Genomic DNA, 17,663 nt, shown 5'->3' on the forward strand with positions numbered 1-17,663 from the left:
TAAATAAATAATATTAAACTACATAAAGTACTCTTATTAACTGACCAAAGTATTACAAATGTGAGAATTATACATTAAAGCACAGATTTTAAAGTTAGACTTTGAATTTTGATGTCAATTCCACTATTACACACACATATATTACACAAGTATTTAGTTTAATTACATCAAAAGTAACTGTAATTAAATTACAGAAAAAATAAGAGTAATCCCTTACTTTACTTTTTCAAGGGAAAAGTAATTAAATTACAGTAACTAATTACTTAGTAACTAGTTACACCCAACACTGCTGATGGTACACACAAATGTTATTTTTACAGGTCTTTTGGATCTCCAGTACCCTAGCTAAGAAAACAATTTTGCTAGGGCTGTCAAAGTATTCGATTAAAGTAATTTCATTTTATTACATTTGTTCGCATTAGAATAGCATAAACAATGAAAAAGGGCTGCACAAATTATATGAAATGCAGTATAACTTAATAAATAATGCAAAATATGATATGCACAACGTGTAAAGTCAAAATAAATTATATTCAATTATATGTAATGCTTAAAGTTTGTAAAATCTTTTAATAATAAATAACAATAAAATAAAATATGTGAAAATTATAAAACCAACATTTATGTTTCAATCTTTTTGGGAAAAAAAACACACTCTCTCTCTGTTTTGCCAGTCTCTCGGCTGTCTGCATAAACCTAAAAGTTTGATATACACACATTTCTGAAGTAAGAAAATCATTCAGTTATTGCAAACCATTGCGATATGCACATTTGATATTTTGATAATTACAGTATATCTTGCAGCTACAGTGAAAGATGGATGAGCGTTTGGAAACTAACATTATTTCAGTTTTTTTCTTGCTCTGAATATTTTTCTTCTTCAGATTTGACGTTCTCTGTTAGTGAACGTTGAGATGTGTAGCATCTCATCCGCTGGACTGCATCAGCACAGAGCAGAACCTAATCGGCAGGAGCCCTGTTATACAATTCGATTTCACAAGGTTATTTTGAGTCCCTGGAGTCTCTGTTTGTTGTGAAGCCATTTCTATGCTTTATATTCACTCACTGTACATACATTGGTCTTCTAGGGCATATGTAATGCAACGTTTTGAACTCGGTACTTCATAAAGTCTAACACCTCAATAATGAACCCATAAAAAGGCCTACGGATAATCCCTCTCACTGTAACGGCAAAGCTGTAGACAAACCCAAACCTCTAGAAACCTCCACCCTACTGCTTTGGATCATATTATAAAGCACCACTAGGACTCGGTGCTTGGGATTTTTCTCAGGGATGTTTCACAACTCTCTGCCATTTTCTGACTAATGATTTGTTGACTGTGTTTTTGGGGGTGTCTGAATGAATGCAAACTATTTCTGGCGGAGAGGATCAGAAGCCATACCCCGATGGAGGGGGTGGCTAGTGAAGAGCGAGAGTGCCAGTTCTCTGTGATAATTTCGGCCTCTCCTCTGCTGAAAATCTGAAGCCCATTTATTTTATGTGGGTTTATAGGGTTGGCGATTGGCGAATAATTGGGAGTCTTGATTGTGCCGTGAGTGTTTGTTTTTAAAATGTCAGCCTCTCCAATCTTTCAGCTAATGTTGTCGCCTCACAGTTGGACTCGATTCACAGTTTACAGATTATTAGCCGCTAATGAGAGACGGGGTTCAGAAAATTGGATGATGTTAGATAATTCAGGCCTGTGATTCACGTTTTGAATATGCGAGGGTTGGCCGTGCTAACGTTAAGAAACATCTGAACAAAAGAGTAGGCTCATATTAAAAACACATCATGCTTCTTTGCAGTGTTTTAAAGTAATTATGCACAGATGCTTATTTCAAGTGATATAAATGGGCTGAGGAACATACAGCGTTTTATCAAAACAAGTGGTGGGAATCAGAAGCGACCTTGTAATGTGATATCATATCTATATGTGGGTCACGGCGTGATGAATTAGAATCCTTGTTTCACTTAAAGGCGGGGTGTCCGATTTCTCTTAGCCGTTGTTGATGTTCAAATCACCAAAACAAACACACCCCTACCCCCATCTTTCGCTTTCGTCAGCGCTTGGCTTGGCTAATGTCCATCCTGTGCACGTTACTGCTGATTTGAAGGTTGTTTTGGTACTCGGCCCGACTCGGTTGTCTAAAGCGTAATTCGGAAATCGGTTACCCCGCCTTTAAGATGAATAGGACTTCACTGCTTTGTAGAATTAGATGTATTTTTAAAGGGATAGTTAACCCGAAAATGAAAATTTTGTCACGAATTACTCACCCTCTAGTTGTTCCAAACCTGTTTAAATTTCTTTGTTCTGATGAACACAAAGAAAGATATTTGGAAGAATGTTAGCAACCGTTCTGAGGCACCATTGACTACCATAATAGGAAAAATTACAATGGTAGTCAAAGGTGCCCCAGAACTGTTTGCTGTCCTACATTCCTCAAAATATCTTCTTTTGTGTTCAACAGAAGAAATTTATACAGATTTGGAACAACTAGAGGGTGAGTGATGACAGAATTTTTATTTTTGGGTGAACCATCCCTTAAAACTCGTGTTGCTTATTGGCTCCAGATGTGTGTATAGCAGAGAAATGGATTTAAAATATATTCTAATATGAATCTACATCTGTGTCTGTGTCACCGAGAGCAGAAGAGAGCAAACGAGACTAGACCTTCCCTTGAATTGGAAATATGTATCTAACAATCTCTCCGCCAGAGAATAAACTCTGACAGAGTCATGCAAGCGTGTTTGTTCAACTCTTTGCAGTTGATATGAAGTTCAGAATGAGAACAAAACAAGAGCATGTTGTGTGGTATGATCAGCAACGCTAAGACGAAAGTTTTCTTTTTTGAGAATTTTACATGGGCTATGTTCTGCGTTGCTTTGAAACAATAACACTAGACGAGTTGTATTGAATGAACTTGTGTAAAGGGGCCGTTCACCCATAAATAAAATTCTGTCATCATCCTCCTCATGTTGTTACAAGCCCAGATGACTTGTTTCTCAGTGGAACATAAAAGATATGTTAGTAACTGACAGCTTCAGTCCCGCATTGATTGCATGGACAAAAGTCAAGTGTCATCATACTTCAGATTTTCTCTTTTTATGTTACATGGGTGAAAAATAAATCATGGGTGTGAAATGACACTTGAGGGTAAGTTAATGCCAATAACATGTTCACTTTTGGGTAAACTATTTTTTAAACCTCAGAAGACTCGATTGAACCTGCAATCTTTGGATTGCTGGCGGCATATTCTACACTTGAAGCTCTAGTAAAGCTTTTCTTCTAGTTTCAGCCTTGACATGCTGTAAAGTGTTTACAAATATTGGCCTCTATCTAACTATGCATTTTATAAGTGGTGTAAGGAAACCATAAAATCACAGATGTTTAAAGGAACAGTTCACCCCAAAATTAAAACTCTGTCATCATTTAATCACTCTCAAGTTGTACCAAATCTGTACAAATATCTTTGTTTTGAAGAACACAGAGAAAGATATTTGGAAGAATGCTTGTAACCAAACAATTCGACTTAGTTTAACTACTTAATTGACTACCATAGTAGGAAAAATTGCTTTATAAATTTCTTATTTCTGTTGAACACAAAAGAAGATATTTTGACTTTGAGTGTAGGAAAGCAAACAGTTCTGGGACACTTTTGACTACCATTTTAATTTTTCATACTATGGTAGTCAATTGTGGTTTGGTTAAAAGCATTCTTCCAAATATCTTTCTCTGTGTTCATCAGAACAAAGACATTTATACAACTCGAGGGTGAGTAAATGATGACAGAATTTTTATTTTAGATTGAACTGTCCTTTAAAGAGAGCTGTTATGACATAAACATGTACACATTTTAACTTTCTAGCTTGCTGGGAAGACATCTCTAAAAAGTTACTCTATAATGTTGGGCAGATTTTATGATCTCGAAAAACCCAACTTCACTCATACTTAACTCATACCAGTGAATTCTCAAGAGGAAGGAAGAAATGACATAATCACCATCAGTGTTTCAGCCTCTGAGGGTTAAACAAATGCAGTTCAGCATCTGTGCTACCACATACTGACCCAGTGTACTCTGGAAGCACTTCTGTCATATCCATTTCATTGTTTTTGCTTGAATTCTGCTCCGTGTGATCCTGTGCTTTATCGGATGCTACTTCGCCGCCCGTGGTGCGAATTCAATCAATGGCACAACCTCTGCTCTGAATTTCAACTAGCTCCAAGTTTAAAAACCTTTTCAACCCACATAACACAAAATTAGCAGGAGCTCTTGTGGTCCGCTGCTCAACTCAAACGGCTTAAAAATCATGCAGAACACTTGTGTTTGATATTGATCTCTAAATGGACCACCTTAAAGATGCAATGTGTAATTTTTTGGAGGATCTATGGATAGAAATGCAATATAATATACAGAACTATGTCTTCAGAGGTGTATAAAGACGTTACACAATGAAGCGTTATGTTTTTATTACCTTAGAATAAACTATATCTATCCACATACACCTAGGCTCTGCTTGCTGGAATTCGCTATATTGTTTCTACAGTAGCCCTAAATGGACAATCTGCTCTTCTGTTTTCTAAATATGTTATCTCCTTTGACAATGAAGCAAAATCCCGATGACATCTTAGTCTTGTGTCAGGCACCATAGTGCTTTGAAAGGGAGGGGTGGAGTGAGCCATTGGTTTCAATTCGCAATCTCACCACTAGATGCCGCCAAATTTCATACACTGGACCTTTAAATCTTTATGAGTGTTTGGAGCTTATCTTGTGAGTTAGTTTGGCTGCGTTAAACATCTATGATTTGAAGCACTGACTGTAACATGACAGGTCATTATTTATAGAAGAACATCTCACTGAAGTAGAATGTCAGATTTTACAGATTTAATGTGAATTCTCATCCACATGACTACACAAACAAACTGGCAAACCCCATGTTAAAAGCCATTTCTCTACTGTGTTCATGTATGACATTTAGTACTGTCATTGCAGTTGTGACACAAGCCAGATGAGGGGTCGGTTGGCTTGGTACAGTAAAATCAACCAGCAGAACAGACCATTTAGAATACTTTAGAAACTGCTTAGCAATTCCCTGGCAACCACCCAGAACATCCCAGCATCATGGTGGTGAGTTTTGCATGGGCAAGCACCTCTATTACTTAATCTATTTTCTGTGCCATCAAATATCACAACGTATATGCTAATAAGCACATTTAAGAATTGCAGAAGTTACATGCACAAGGACTGAGTCTTATATGTTTTTGAATGTGAAATCTTGTTAAGATTATGCATACAAATGCTCCAAGTAAAGCCGACTCAATTTGCAGGAAGCTGGTATTGATTATGCTCGGCTTTTCAGCAGATTTTGCTGAATTTTTTTCTTTGATGTTTGTATACAGTCGTTTTTTCCCCAGCATAATCAGAGCCGCTGCTATTGATTGTTACAATGTAGGTAGGTGTTTGCTGTAATTGTAAAACTGGATCCGCGGTCGCTAGACTTGCTAATGGGTGCCTCCATCTCTCATTTGGCTTCAAAGCCTTAAATGGAAAAACACTGCTATTCTGGGAAATAAATATTTCCTTGGGCTGACCACCTAACTTGCAGTCTGTGAGCAAAATTGAAAAGAGAGGGGTGTTTGTATCTTTTGCAAAAGTAGGGCTGGTGGGAATGTTGTAGATGGTTTATACTTTCATAGACAAACCCAGTGAGATATTTACCCAAGATGCAATAACTACATGTACTTTTAAACAAATCATTACATTCAGACCTCTGTGTTCTCCGTACAGAGCTCTGGGTTTCCTCTGATAAAGTTATGCTACAGGTTTAATCTACCTCCTACACACCGTTTCCTACACTTGCAAAAATGTTTCACATCCACAACCTTCTGTTTTTCTCTGTTTTCTCGCCCTCTCACCTTTTCTTTTTGCTGCTTTCACTAGTTTCTAAAGCATGTATTAGTACTATTACTATTGCTCATGGTTAGGGGGTCTTCCAAACCCCTAACCTGTAGTATTTAACCCTGATGCATAATACATCCTGTGCTTTTTGTTATCCAGACATAAAAGGGCAACTCAGGTTGTGCAACTTTCTGAAAGAAGGTACATTGTTACGTTCCTAAAGTGATGAATGCATACACTTATAAAACGGGTGAAAAAAATGTTGCACGGAAATTGCCAAAAGGATCCAAGCGACAAATCAAGACCAGAATATCATCAATGAGCTCTTTTGACTTTGGGGTGCAATCGACCACCCTAGCAACCACAGAGTAACACCCTAGCAACATAGCAAGTGGTATGTGGGCAATGCCCTGGCAACCTGCCAGAAAACCGCAGCATGTCCATTCATCACATTCTTTTATTCTCTTTTAGGTGGTGTACTTCCACACTTCTCTGTGTTTGAGCTCTGTGGTGGCAGTGGTAGAGCTGGTGTCTCTCTCACCCAAGACAGATGGTTCCCAGAATGCAGTGGGGTCAGGGTTCGGACTCCTCCAGCTCTTCACAGGTCATGCGGATGGCAGCTTCTCTCAGGGGGAGGGCAGGTAATGGTCACCATCTTAGAGCTTTTAAGTGTGGTTCCTTCAGTGTTTTTGCGAGAAACAAAATATTTTTTCTTTTAGACCGTAGAGCCAAACGTAAGGCTGTCTTTAATTAATCATTCATATCAATGATTGGTTAGTTGATTGTTATTTTCTCTTTTTTTTCTACATAACAGAATTAAATATAATTCATGAAAGGTTGTAGCTTACAGAAATTTCACCATTGGTAAGGGGTTTTGTTCGATAATAAAATTGTGTAAGAGTTACATTTATTATGAATAATTAACGGAATAAACTGTGATATAGTATCTTAACTAAATGCGGTTTGCTGTTGCCACGCAACAGAGCTACTGGGCACAATTTAGAGTCTGAACCATATTGTAATAACACCTTCTTGTAAACGGGCTGATAAAATTATACTTCTTGTGTCTTTTGTAATGACATTTAATTTTTTTTTATAAAATAGTTTATGTTGTTTTTACCATCATCTTGTTTTTTTTTCAGGATGAGTTTGTTCAGTGGGACCCCCAGAGCCCTCCTGCACCCAGCACTGAAAGACCCTCAGCAGTGTAAGTGCAGGTTCGCAGTTCACGCTGAACATTTCAACTAAAAGCAAAGTCAAAAATAATAGCTCAATTTTGTAATCAGCATAAATATGAGCTAATTGTGAAAGATAGTATCATAAATAAACTTCTAGGCAGTTGTATAGATAGACGATGTTTTCATTCGGTACATCAGCTAGTTGTTTGGTTGGCGTGATTAACTCTACAGCACAGCGGGCTTTTGAAAGCCTGACTGATCCGACCCCTGATTTCTGGGAAAACCCATGTAGCGAAATTCAACACTAGAGAACATGTTCTTGCCATGGTCTCAAAGGAGTCCAACTGAGATGGAGACAACGGCAAGAGCTTAGTAATGGATAGCTGATAGAGCTGACTTCGTGTCTCGCGATGATAGTTATGCGAAAATCGTGTTTCACCGCTTTAATCTGCCAACTTGCCCTTATTTTCTGTTTTCACTTCCATTTAAAAGCAAATTGCATTAGGACTGTTTGTTTCAGCGTTTATTTTAGGAAATAATCTCCATCATGAGAATTTCAGCAGGTGTTTTAGTGCTTGCGTAACGCCGAAGGTGAACAAGTTGCTTCTGTTGAAGGAGAATTTTAAATGCGTGAATTAAAGGAAAATAGTTGGACTCCCTGCCATTCTCTATAAATATTTGAAGAGACGGTTGAAACTGTTTTATGAAGTTGACTTAATTGCAGAGGATTCTTTTATGTTGTATTCTACAGACTTTTCATAACTTGCAATCACTTTGCTTTCGACCTTGTGTATTTTTGAGCTTCAAGTTGTGAACAAATAGGTGTTGTGTGTAATCCTGATCTCAAAAGGTTTCAGATTACAGTAGGAATGCTGTGTTTTTACGGTGTGGACGTTTCAGTTACAGTGTAGATAGATGTTAATGTCTCTGACTGATGAGCTTTGTATGGAAGTGGTTCATGTATCTGCAGGGTGTCTAGCTGGGGATGTGGCGAGGGAACGTTGATCTAAAATTCTCTCTGAATTCAGCCTCTCCTCACCATGCATCTCTCTGCTACCTGCCATTCTGTCTCAATTACGCCTCTCGGTGCCAGAGTGAGGAGACGTCCTGCTGTTTCTCCGAGAGGTTGAGGCTACGGGAGGCTCTCAGATCCCCTTCACGTCAAACACACACAAACTTTAGCGCAAACATACACACGGATGTGCTTTTACATGGGTCATGGATCAAACTCTCACATGGGATACGTTCTGTCGACTGCACTGGATAAAATCACTCAACCTCCTGTGATTCAATTTTGATAAAATTGCCTCTAAATGTAGCTTTTCTCCCTACACATGCACAACAATATGTTTAGTTTCATACGTTGTTTGCATTCAGCATTGATTTTTGTGCTCCGTGCAACCCTCCCAGATCAGACCTGTGACCTGTTTTTGGATTGCAATCCACCGGTTGAGATCCACTGGCATGGTTGACGTGTAAACGACGCTGGCAGAGACCAACAAAGCTGGCACATTGCATGCTAAAATGTTGCATCTATTTGATGTGTTTGTCTGGGCCATATGTCTTTGTCTGCGAGCGTTTGTGTAAAAGAGACAGAGGGAGAGACGAGGGAATGAATGAGCAGTTTTTCATCTCCGAAGATTAGAACGTCTATTTTGACACACTTCAGTGTTTGTAGATGGCTGCTTTTGACAAGCACCGTAGTTTAGTCATTTCTACAGAATAGAGGCAAATAGATGCGAAGCCATGTTGATGTTTTTACATCTGCTGTTTCATTCAAAATCACAGGCAAAATAACACAGAAAAGACAAAGCCGTGTGGTTGGTATATAAATGAGATTTCAGGTTGAATCTTGAATTATGAGTACATCGATATAGTTTTAAAGATTGTAACTACAGTGATTTCCCGTCTTGTGTCATTCAAACAAATCAAATAGAAAATCACAAATTGAATAAAAGATGAGCCGGTTATGAGTGAAATGCACCGTGCTAAAAAATGAAGCGATAAACAATTGCTTTTGCTATACAGATTTGTAATACACAGACACACACAGAATCGGAAAAAATGGCTTATTTGGTAATTCTTTTTTATCTGCTAATAAAAGTGCAGTGTAGTTATTTGCCACTAAGTGGATGTTATTAATGTAATTTGTTGTGCTGTAATTGTACAGACTGACCCATAAGACTGTAATCTCAACTGTTTTGTAGCCCTATTGAACCTGTGACCTGTCTTTTAAAAGCACTGATCCTTAACCATTAGGCTGGCAGCACTCACAGCAGCTATTAACAGTGAGCAGAACAGCACACGGTAAGCAAAAAGCAATTGTGACAAATTAGAACGAGTTTGGCTGATGAAATGGATGTGGATGCTTTCTGGCAGTCGCATTATGTATTCATATTAGTGCTTCAGAATGTAAGTAGGATTGGACAAATGCTGCCCGATCAAAGTTATCTAGATAGCTAACATAGGTTTTGGAGAATATTTGATGATGGCAATTATGCAGAATATGAATTATTGCATTGATATGGTTTTCAGAAAAAGTGCAGTTGTGGATTTATATATAGCAGCAGTCACATATGCAAAACACAGTAATGTCATTTTCAGTCTTTGTAAACATCATACAATGTACAAGTATTTGTTTCATGTGGTTTTAGTGTCATGTCTTTGCTAATTATGTCATTAATTTCTGTTTGTTTGTTCGCTGTCTGAATTATAATATGTATGCCATCACATGGTGTCACGCGCAGGTATCACTGTCTCACATCCATGCAAACAGGTGCGTACACATGTCCATTCTGCCCAGAATCAGACAGTTTTTTTAGATGGAGGCAGAGACACATGCTTCTATGTAATCCAGCCTCAGAGTAATGGAGCGGAATGCGCGTCTATGTGTATCTGTGACTGGGATAAATGGCCTAATGAAAAATGAGAGCTCGGCTTTAATGTAATGATGCAGACTGGCACAGCACAGGGCAGACGAGGTGACCGTTTTTTAATGTTCATTTCACACCACCTCACTCTTTCTTCCTCACATGCGCAATGCAAATAACCAACAAAAGAACTTGTACAGTACAGTGGGAAACTTTTCTCTTGACACGTCTCACACCTTAAAGACTTATGTAAGTGCTTACACAAGACTTCTTTTCTGGCCTTTGTGAGACTCAGTATCGGAGGGGTACCTTGACACATTGGTGATGCTTTTCTTGAGAAAATAAGACGCAAAGTGCATGCTGAAATAGAGTGCCGCTTCGTGTCTTTGCCGTTCTCTGCTGTGGAAGTATTACTTAGGAAATCAGAGAGAGTAGACAAAAGTGTGTTAAAATTACATTAAAGTATAGAGATTGCTAGCAAACAGTAAATATTGTTGTTGACTCTAGCATGAAATGAAACTCTCTGCTTCTGCTTTTGTATGTTAGAGAAGCATTTTTCTCTCCTAGAGAAATTTTTTAGTAATCTTTTATGATGTGAGATTCGTTGGGTGCAGTCAACAGCACAGATAGGACACAGTGGTTTAGAAATGTGTAAACCGTGGGTTAATATTAATTGAATACAAATTCGATTTTTTGTGTTTTGACAATATGCTCTGTTTGCATTTGTAGAGGTGCACACTTAGAGATGTGTAACTCTATGTTTGCTATGCTTGCTTCCTGATGTTGATTTTGCATATATATAAATCCTTTTGATAACAGCTGGGATCAAGTCACACAATCTTGGATAGGTCACTCAAAACTTCCAATGTTTTATCATCAGGAGTATTACTTCTAGCCCTGTGAGGACTTATTTTGTTCTGTTGATACTTTTGAAAAAGTTTTAAAGCGAGTTAATTCAAATGTAATCGTACAGTTTTTAGGAAAAGTGAATGTTAAACATCTTTAGTTTTATTTTTTATTATTAAACACGACTCTCATCCTGAACATAGCCATAGAAGCTAAGGTGGCTTTAAAAAGAAAAGAAAGCTATTTTTGCGTGAACGATACTTCAAATTGTGTAGTTGAACTTAAAATCTTCAAAAAATTTCCAGCGGAAAAAGGAATGCCAGAAGCTTTTATTAAAAGAGTTACTTGAGCCATATTTTGTGACCAGAATATTATAAATATTTCATGCATGCATGCATTTATGAACCTTATGATTTTTTGTGTGTGTGCATTTTGTTTTAGGAAATGTAAAACAAGATTTGAACTTGTATGTAAATTTTTATAAGGAAAAATATATTTAGATGTTCACTTGAGTGGACACTGGACAATAAATGTTTTTTTAAGAGACACTATAGCGCTCCACTGTAGTGACCTCTGTGTGTAAAAGGGTTAAGCTCCTACCTTGCAACCACCACAACAGCTTTGAAACCACAAAAAAGTGTGCTAACGACAACTCTGAGACGAAAAAGCTGCTTTAAAACTATGTATTGTGCAATATGACTTGACATAGCAACCCTAGAAAATGTGTTGGTAGATTTACAGGGGCATGTAGCACTTAAATAAAGAAGTGAAAATCCAGTTGGCTTTTTTGTGACGTCTTATAGTTTCTTGTAATTTCTCTCTTTCTTTTTAGTGAATGCCATGTTATCACCGATAGACGGCTGTCAGCTGCTGTACATGATTCAGCCACACCCAGCCCTCACTCCCATCATGCACCTGCTCCCACCCAACACCCTGGTGTCTGGACATGAGGGCATCCCCGGTGTGGCGCTGCCCACGGACGGCACAGGTAAGATTACCCACAATTCCCCACTATGTTCAACCTTTTAATACAAGAGAAGACACTGTTTTAAAGGTGTGATGAACTGGGCTTGTTTATTGTTTTATACTGTTGTATGAGGTATACTTATGACGTTCGCGTGGTTTTTACATTTAAAAACATCAAAATCAATAAGTAGTAGGCTATTTTCTACCCGGGTTTTGAGGCCAGCTCTACAAACGCTCGGTTTGAATGGGCATTCGGCCATGAAGGCTTGGAAGTAAACGCCCACTGCTATGATTGGATAGCAGTTTGCGTAGTAAACCTAGTTGGAGCCTTCTGTGAATTTGGTTAGAGACGTAACGTTAGGTTACACATTAGCACCATTCGCACGAGAATAGCATTATCTGGGGACCTCGTGTGATTTATAAATTACCTCCCCACATCAGTATTTAATGTGACGCATTCGCACGGGATGATTTTACTCAAATATACAGACTTATTTCCCGGATGTGATGGCAAGGCTTTGCGTATAGTTTGTACAGCCTATAGTTGTATTGCGTTTAAGGAATTATGACTGTGCCTGTCAGCATTTGAGACCCGTGATCGCGAACCAGACAAAAGATCACCGCGATCGCGGGTCTCAAATGTTACGAAAGTTTCTATGATAAATAAACAAACGGGAGACTCCCGGTAACTTATGGATATGACCCTTCAAAACAGCCTCCATTATTCGCAAACGGTGGATAAAACCTTGAAAAATGATACAGTATATGAGCTCGCAAAATCACAGAGATCCCAATTCGCACAGGCTTAAGATCACAGACAACCTCTGCAATTATTACGCATGACAAGAGGTCCCCAGGTAATACTAATCTCGTGCGAATAGTGCTCAGGGCATATCAAGCAATCTCTAACAAAGCAATAGTGACACAAAAATGTTTTACTCACATAAGATTGCTGCGCCATTCCTATCGGATCCAATATTGATGGCACAGCACTGCTTTTTAATTTTAGTCTCTCCGCATATCCAGCGTCGACCTGTGCCTTGTTCACAAAGGAATCCTTGGAGAAATGAAACGAAATTAATGCTCCATGTTTTTCCCACATGAGCTGGAACATCTTTAATAATAAACTTTAACCACGCATTCCTAATATCGGAATCCAAAGGAAGGTTATGCAGCGACTGTATTCTTCCACAACCAGGGATGGCACAGTATTTAGCTATCTTTAACGGCATGTTTGTTTATTGCTTGCTCGCTCTATCTGGTTCCGCGCCACTTGTGTTACTTCAGAATTGACATGCGCGAACCAGTGGGCGGGGCTAGAGAAGTAGTCGTTGATATTCTTTCTGTGGAGGCGGTGTTCAACCTATCAATGACGTCATAGATAGGTGCATTCCAGAACATGGCGTTCGCTGGGCCTGGTGTCAATAACAGTTGTAATCTCAGTAACAAGGACGTTTTCAGTTCTGACACTTACATGATGTTCGCGTGAATGCGATTCCCTCTTATATAACAAAAGCTTGGGTTAAAATTGTCTTTAAATCATCCTTAATGTGATCGAAGTTATAAAACAATCACATAGCATAACTGCTCATCTGTAACCGAGAATGTGTGTTGCCATGGAGACAGCAGAAAGAGCTGCTAAAGAGCTCTATTAGTTTCTCAGGACGTTTCCTTGATTAGCTTCAGAATCGCTTCATGCCAAACCGGGTCACAAGTGAAGCCTTTGGCCTTGAAGAAAAACCGTCTCAGCTCTCTCTCAACTTTTTCCGTCTCACAGCGCTTTGTTTATGATTCATCTCCTCTTGGATTTCTGTTCGAGCAGCTTTCAGCAATGGGCACAGACAGACTTTATGAACGATTTTAATGAACCGTGGTGGGTTTCGCAGTGGAGAGGGGATTGGAAGTCGAGCACAATGTTGGGATAATCCTCAAGTACTCCAGATATCTCACTGGGAGCGTGACCCATGATCGCAGTCCAGATCCAGAGAGAAAATGAGAGGAATATTCCATTGCCATCTTTTTATCTCTCCCCCCACCTTTTTCTCTGTCTCGCTCATTATAAACCTATGAGCAGATGCAGAAATGGGGTTCCTCTAGGTTTCTCTTTGAACTGCATGTAAAATGTTTGAGTGCTATATTTTGCATTCTCCAGGGCCTACACACAGATTGAAAGTAGAAAAGGAGAAATTTCCCCCCGACTGTTAATATACGGATAATAAGACATGATCCAATGCATTTCGTCCCAGGATCCAGAAGTAATATATCATGTCTGATTTTGAACCTTTCCTGTCTGGGTGTTATGAAAGGCACATTTTTACAATTTCAGTTTCTCTTACCTGCATGTAAGTGAAAAATCACCTTTAATTTTCCTGTTGTCTTGGCAATAGATTGTAACAAACGGCTCTGAGACACATCTAAGTGGGTTTTGGTTCACATACTTAATGCTTTGTTGAAGAAAAAGATGTCTGATAGAACAATTGTATAATTCTATTATTATTATTATTATTATTATGCATAACGTTTTTTCTATTAACTGAAAGACTACCTTAAAAATTTGACATTATAAAAAATCTATTCATGCCTCAGGACTATTTATGTAAACTGCAAAACAGCTCAAGGAGATTTTTAAAAAATAGTGAGAAACTTAAACGAATATTGTTAAAGTCTTACACAACTTCCTGCTTCTCATATGTGGGCTAGAAAGCTCAAAAGTTATTTTGTCCTCTTTTTGGACACTTGTGTTGTCTCAGAGATTCCAAATATTTGGTGTGTGGTGGGCGTTCTGGCACAATATGGCTGCCGTCGCATCATCCAGGTGGATGCTGCACATTGGTGGTGGTTGAGGAGATTCTCCCCTTCCATGAAAAGCGCATTGAGTGCCCAGAAAAGCGCTATATAAATGTAATGACTTATTATTATATTATCTGAAACGTTAATCATTACTCTCATCACTTCCTCTTCCTCCATAGCCATTCCCTATCCAACCTAGTCTGCTTTCCTCTGTAGTTGCAGTGGTTTGTATGCTGTAATGTCTTGACGATGCTGCACTTGTTGGGATGTCAGGCCTCAGTGGTGCCGTACAGATAAGCCTGGCTTGGTGTGTGGTTAAGTGTAGGTGTGCAGTGTGTTTGAGGTAATAGACTGTGTCTGCGGTAAATGTCTGAGCTCTTCGGCTCTGGCTTTGATAGTGGCTGACTGTGCGAGTGTGTTAAGGCTAAACTGTGATAGACTGTGTTTGTGTATGGCTGAGTGATCTGTGAGAGCAAAACTCTTCTGGTTGACTCGGACAAACCACAGAGTGTGCTGTCTGCCAGCCCGCACATAACCCGTCGCTAGGGCTCCGAGACGCGGGGGAAAAATACAATATTTGATGAACTTGCTAGATAATGCGACGGCGTCAAACCTGACATCCCAAATCAATTTCAATTAGTTTCAGGCCAGAAAGTAATGACATATCCAATATGCATGGCTCATGTCGGGTAAATCCACTTTTTAAAGGAGTAGGTCAATCAAAAACAAAAATTCTGTCATTATTTACTCTGCCACATGAGATTTCAATCCTGTATGGCTTTCTTTTGTCTGCAGAACACAAAATAAGATATTTTGAAGAATGTTGGTAACTAAAAACCATTGGTCCCCATTGACTTCTATTGTATGGACACAAAACCAATGCAAATCAATGGGGACCAACGGTTTTCGTTTACCAACATTCTTCAAAATCTTCTTTTGTGTTCTGAAGAAGAAAGAAAATCATATATATGTGAAATGACAAGTGGGTGAAGAAATAATGACAGAATTTTCATTTTTGGCTGAACTATCCCTTTAAATGGGAAAGGAAATCCTTTGCAGTTACTCTTTCTAAAATTTCAACAGAATCAATTGGAAGTCTTAGCAAAGGGTAACAATTTACGTGTGCAATTTACATGTTTTGTTAATGATCAACAAAACCTCTTGGGAAGGGAATGCTTGTCTATTATAGGAACCATTTATAGGGGTTAATGCTGTGTAACAGATGCATTTATTTAGAAATGAATTATAGAGGATGTTTTCTTAACCTGTTCTTCCCTGAAGGTTTTTCATTAAGTTTTCATCTTGCTGTTAGATGTCTGAATAAAACATCAAAGTTAAGTTTTTTCCAAGCGAGCAGGTTAGTATCGCCATGGGTTTAGCTCATTTGGCGAATCCTGAGAGTCACACTACACTAACACAAAGTCACGACGTGACCATTTTCAAAATGCTTGAATGTTTTTCGAATAGAATCTAGAATCTTTTTATCCTGAACAAAAAACAAAAAACACTGGCTCCAATGGCTTGGATATGCAGAAGGCTTTCTCAATAGACAATGTTTGAAATGGTTCTCGGCGAGACCCCTGCTGAGTGCGGAAATGGGGCCAGCCAAAGATCTCAGCTGGAGGAAATGCGCCTGAGATGGTGCAGCCAGACTCGTACTCAAAATGAAAAATTAGCATTGGTCCTTTTTCTTCTTTAAGATCAGAAAGAGGATTTGGGCCACATGAAGCTCCGTCGCGTTGGCCTCGACTGCAAGGATTTTCTCAGCTTTTGGAAGGCGTCAATCTCTGGTGCATATCTTGCGATTTTGCCATCCAATACGTATTGTTCATTTTTTCGTATTTGATTTCATTGCCATTGGTGAGAGGAACTGGCATTCTGGAGTGCGCTGATAATTTAATTTTTACTGTCTAATTAAATCCTTTGTTGCCGAAAGGCTGTCAAAATGAATAACCATTAAATATAAAAGAAAATAATAAAATGGCTGGATGGAGTTGGCTGCGCCTACAGGAAATGAGCAATGTTAACTTTATATTCTTTGTGTTTCAGCAGACGCGCTGCGGAAGCCTCGTCTGTTGAAGAGTTTCTCGTGTATTTTGGAGGGTGTGAGTGTGACACTTTACCCCTCTGTGGAGGTCTTCGAAACTGACCTGCTCCAGCTGCTCAACCGAGACTGCCAGAATACAGTAAGCCATGACACCTCCAAACCTTCAAGCCCACTCAATACATGCACTTTCCAGTCACGTTACACTTGTTCAAGAAGCAATTGCTTAAACAAGTAAATGACAACCGAAATTTAATTTATATGTTGCTTTTTTCTTGCATATAACAAAAGCGAGTGGTGATTTCACCTGTCACTGAGTAAAATAATGCGTCTGTGGTTTGAAGCATTAATAATGATGATGACTTCACAGTTAATGTCTTGTAGTGCGTGTTGACAAACTGATGAGGTCATTTTTATTTGTTTGGAATTGCATACTTTTTTGTATGTTACAGTGATTTTGTACTTTTTTACTGTCACAAAAGTTCATTTAGCAGTCATTGTTAGCGTTTGATATTACATCACCTGGATATTACATCACCTTTACCTTGCCTGTTCAAGGTCACAAACATAGCGGATAACAGGACAGCAGGTACATTAGGACCAGTAGTCCATCGATAATAGCTTGTTATTGGTGGCCATATGGGGAATTGTTGTTACTGGTAATGATCTAATGCATTGCTCTATTCTATCCTATCCCAATATACTGATTAAAAACAAAACATGGTTTTATCTTATACTGAGGGACTATGTAAATGTATTTCTATTTTTTTTGAAGAAACAATTATCGTTAGAGAGAATTAATGTGTTTTTTTTTGGACATTTATGTGTTTATGATTTATCATTAAGACAATTACAGCTTTACAACTAAGCAGGTTTAGGAATGATTAAATGAATCAGTCATCTCTTACTGACAAGCAGCAAAGCAGCAAACAAACATGTATGTTATTTATTTATTGATTTCGCAGGTGTTTTGTCACCATTTTTTCTTCAGAACTACATGTTTAGGGAACTATTTGTCAAAAGCTGTATTTATGTTTCAAACTTTTCCAAAGTGGACCTTTAGTCTCAAGT

General features: G+C 38.5%; 1 protein-coding gene across 1 annotated transcript in view; it reads left to right on the top strand.

Annotated features, from left to right (window-relative positions):
* The window catches only part of LOC130568214 (nephrocystin-4-like), a 125,850-nt gene that overhangs the window by 17,064 nt on the left and 91,123 nt on the right, over positions 1 to 17,663 (top strand). The window contains exons 3-6 of the mRNA XM_057356932.1: positions 6,370 to 6,539; positions 7,041 to 7,105; positions 11,625 to 11,780; positions 16,598 to 16,734. Coding sequence (XP_057212915.1) covers positions 6,370 to 6,539; positions 7,041 to 7,105; positions 11,625 to 11,780; positions 16,598 to 16,734 — 528 coding nt within the window. The remainder of the gene's footprint in view (positions 1 to 6,369; positions 6,540 to 7,040; positions 7,106 to 11,624; positions 11,781 to 16,597; positions 16,735 to 17,663) is intronic.

This window comes from Triplophysa rosa, linkage group LG17 (genome assembly GCF_024868665.1).
Source record: "Triplophysa rosa linkage group LG17, Trosa_1v2, whole genome shotgun sequence".
Taxonomy (NCBI): domain Eukaryota; kingdom Metazoa; phylum Chordata; class Actinopteri; order Cypriniformes; family Nemacheilidae; genus Triplophysa; species Triplophysa rosa.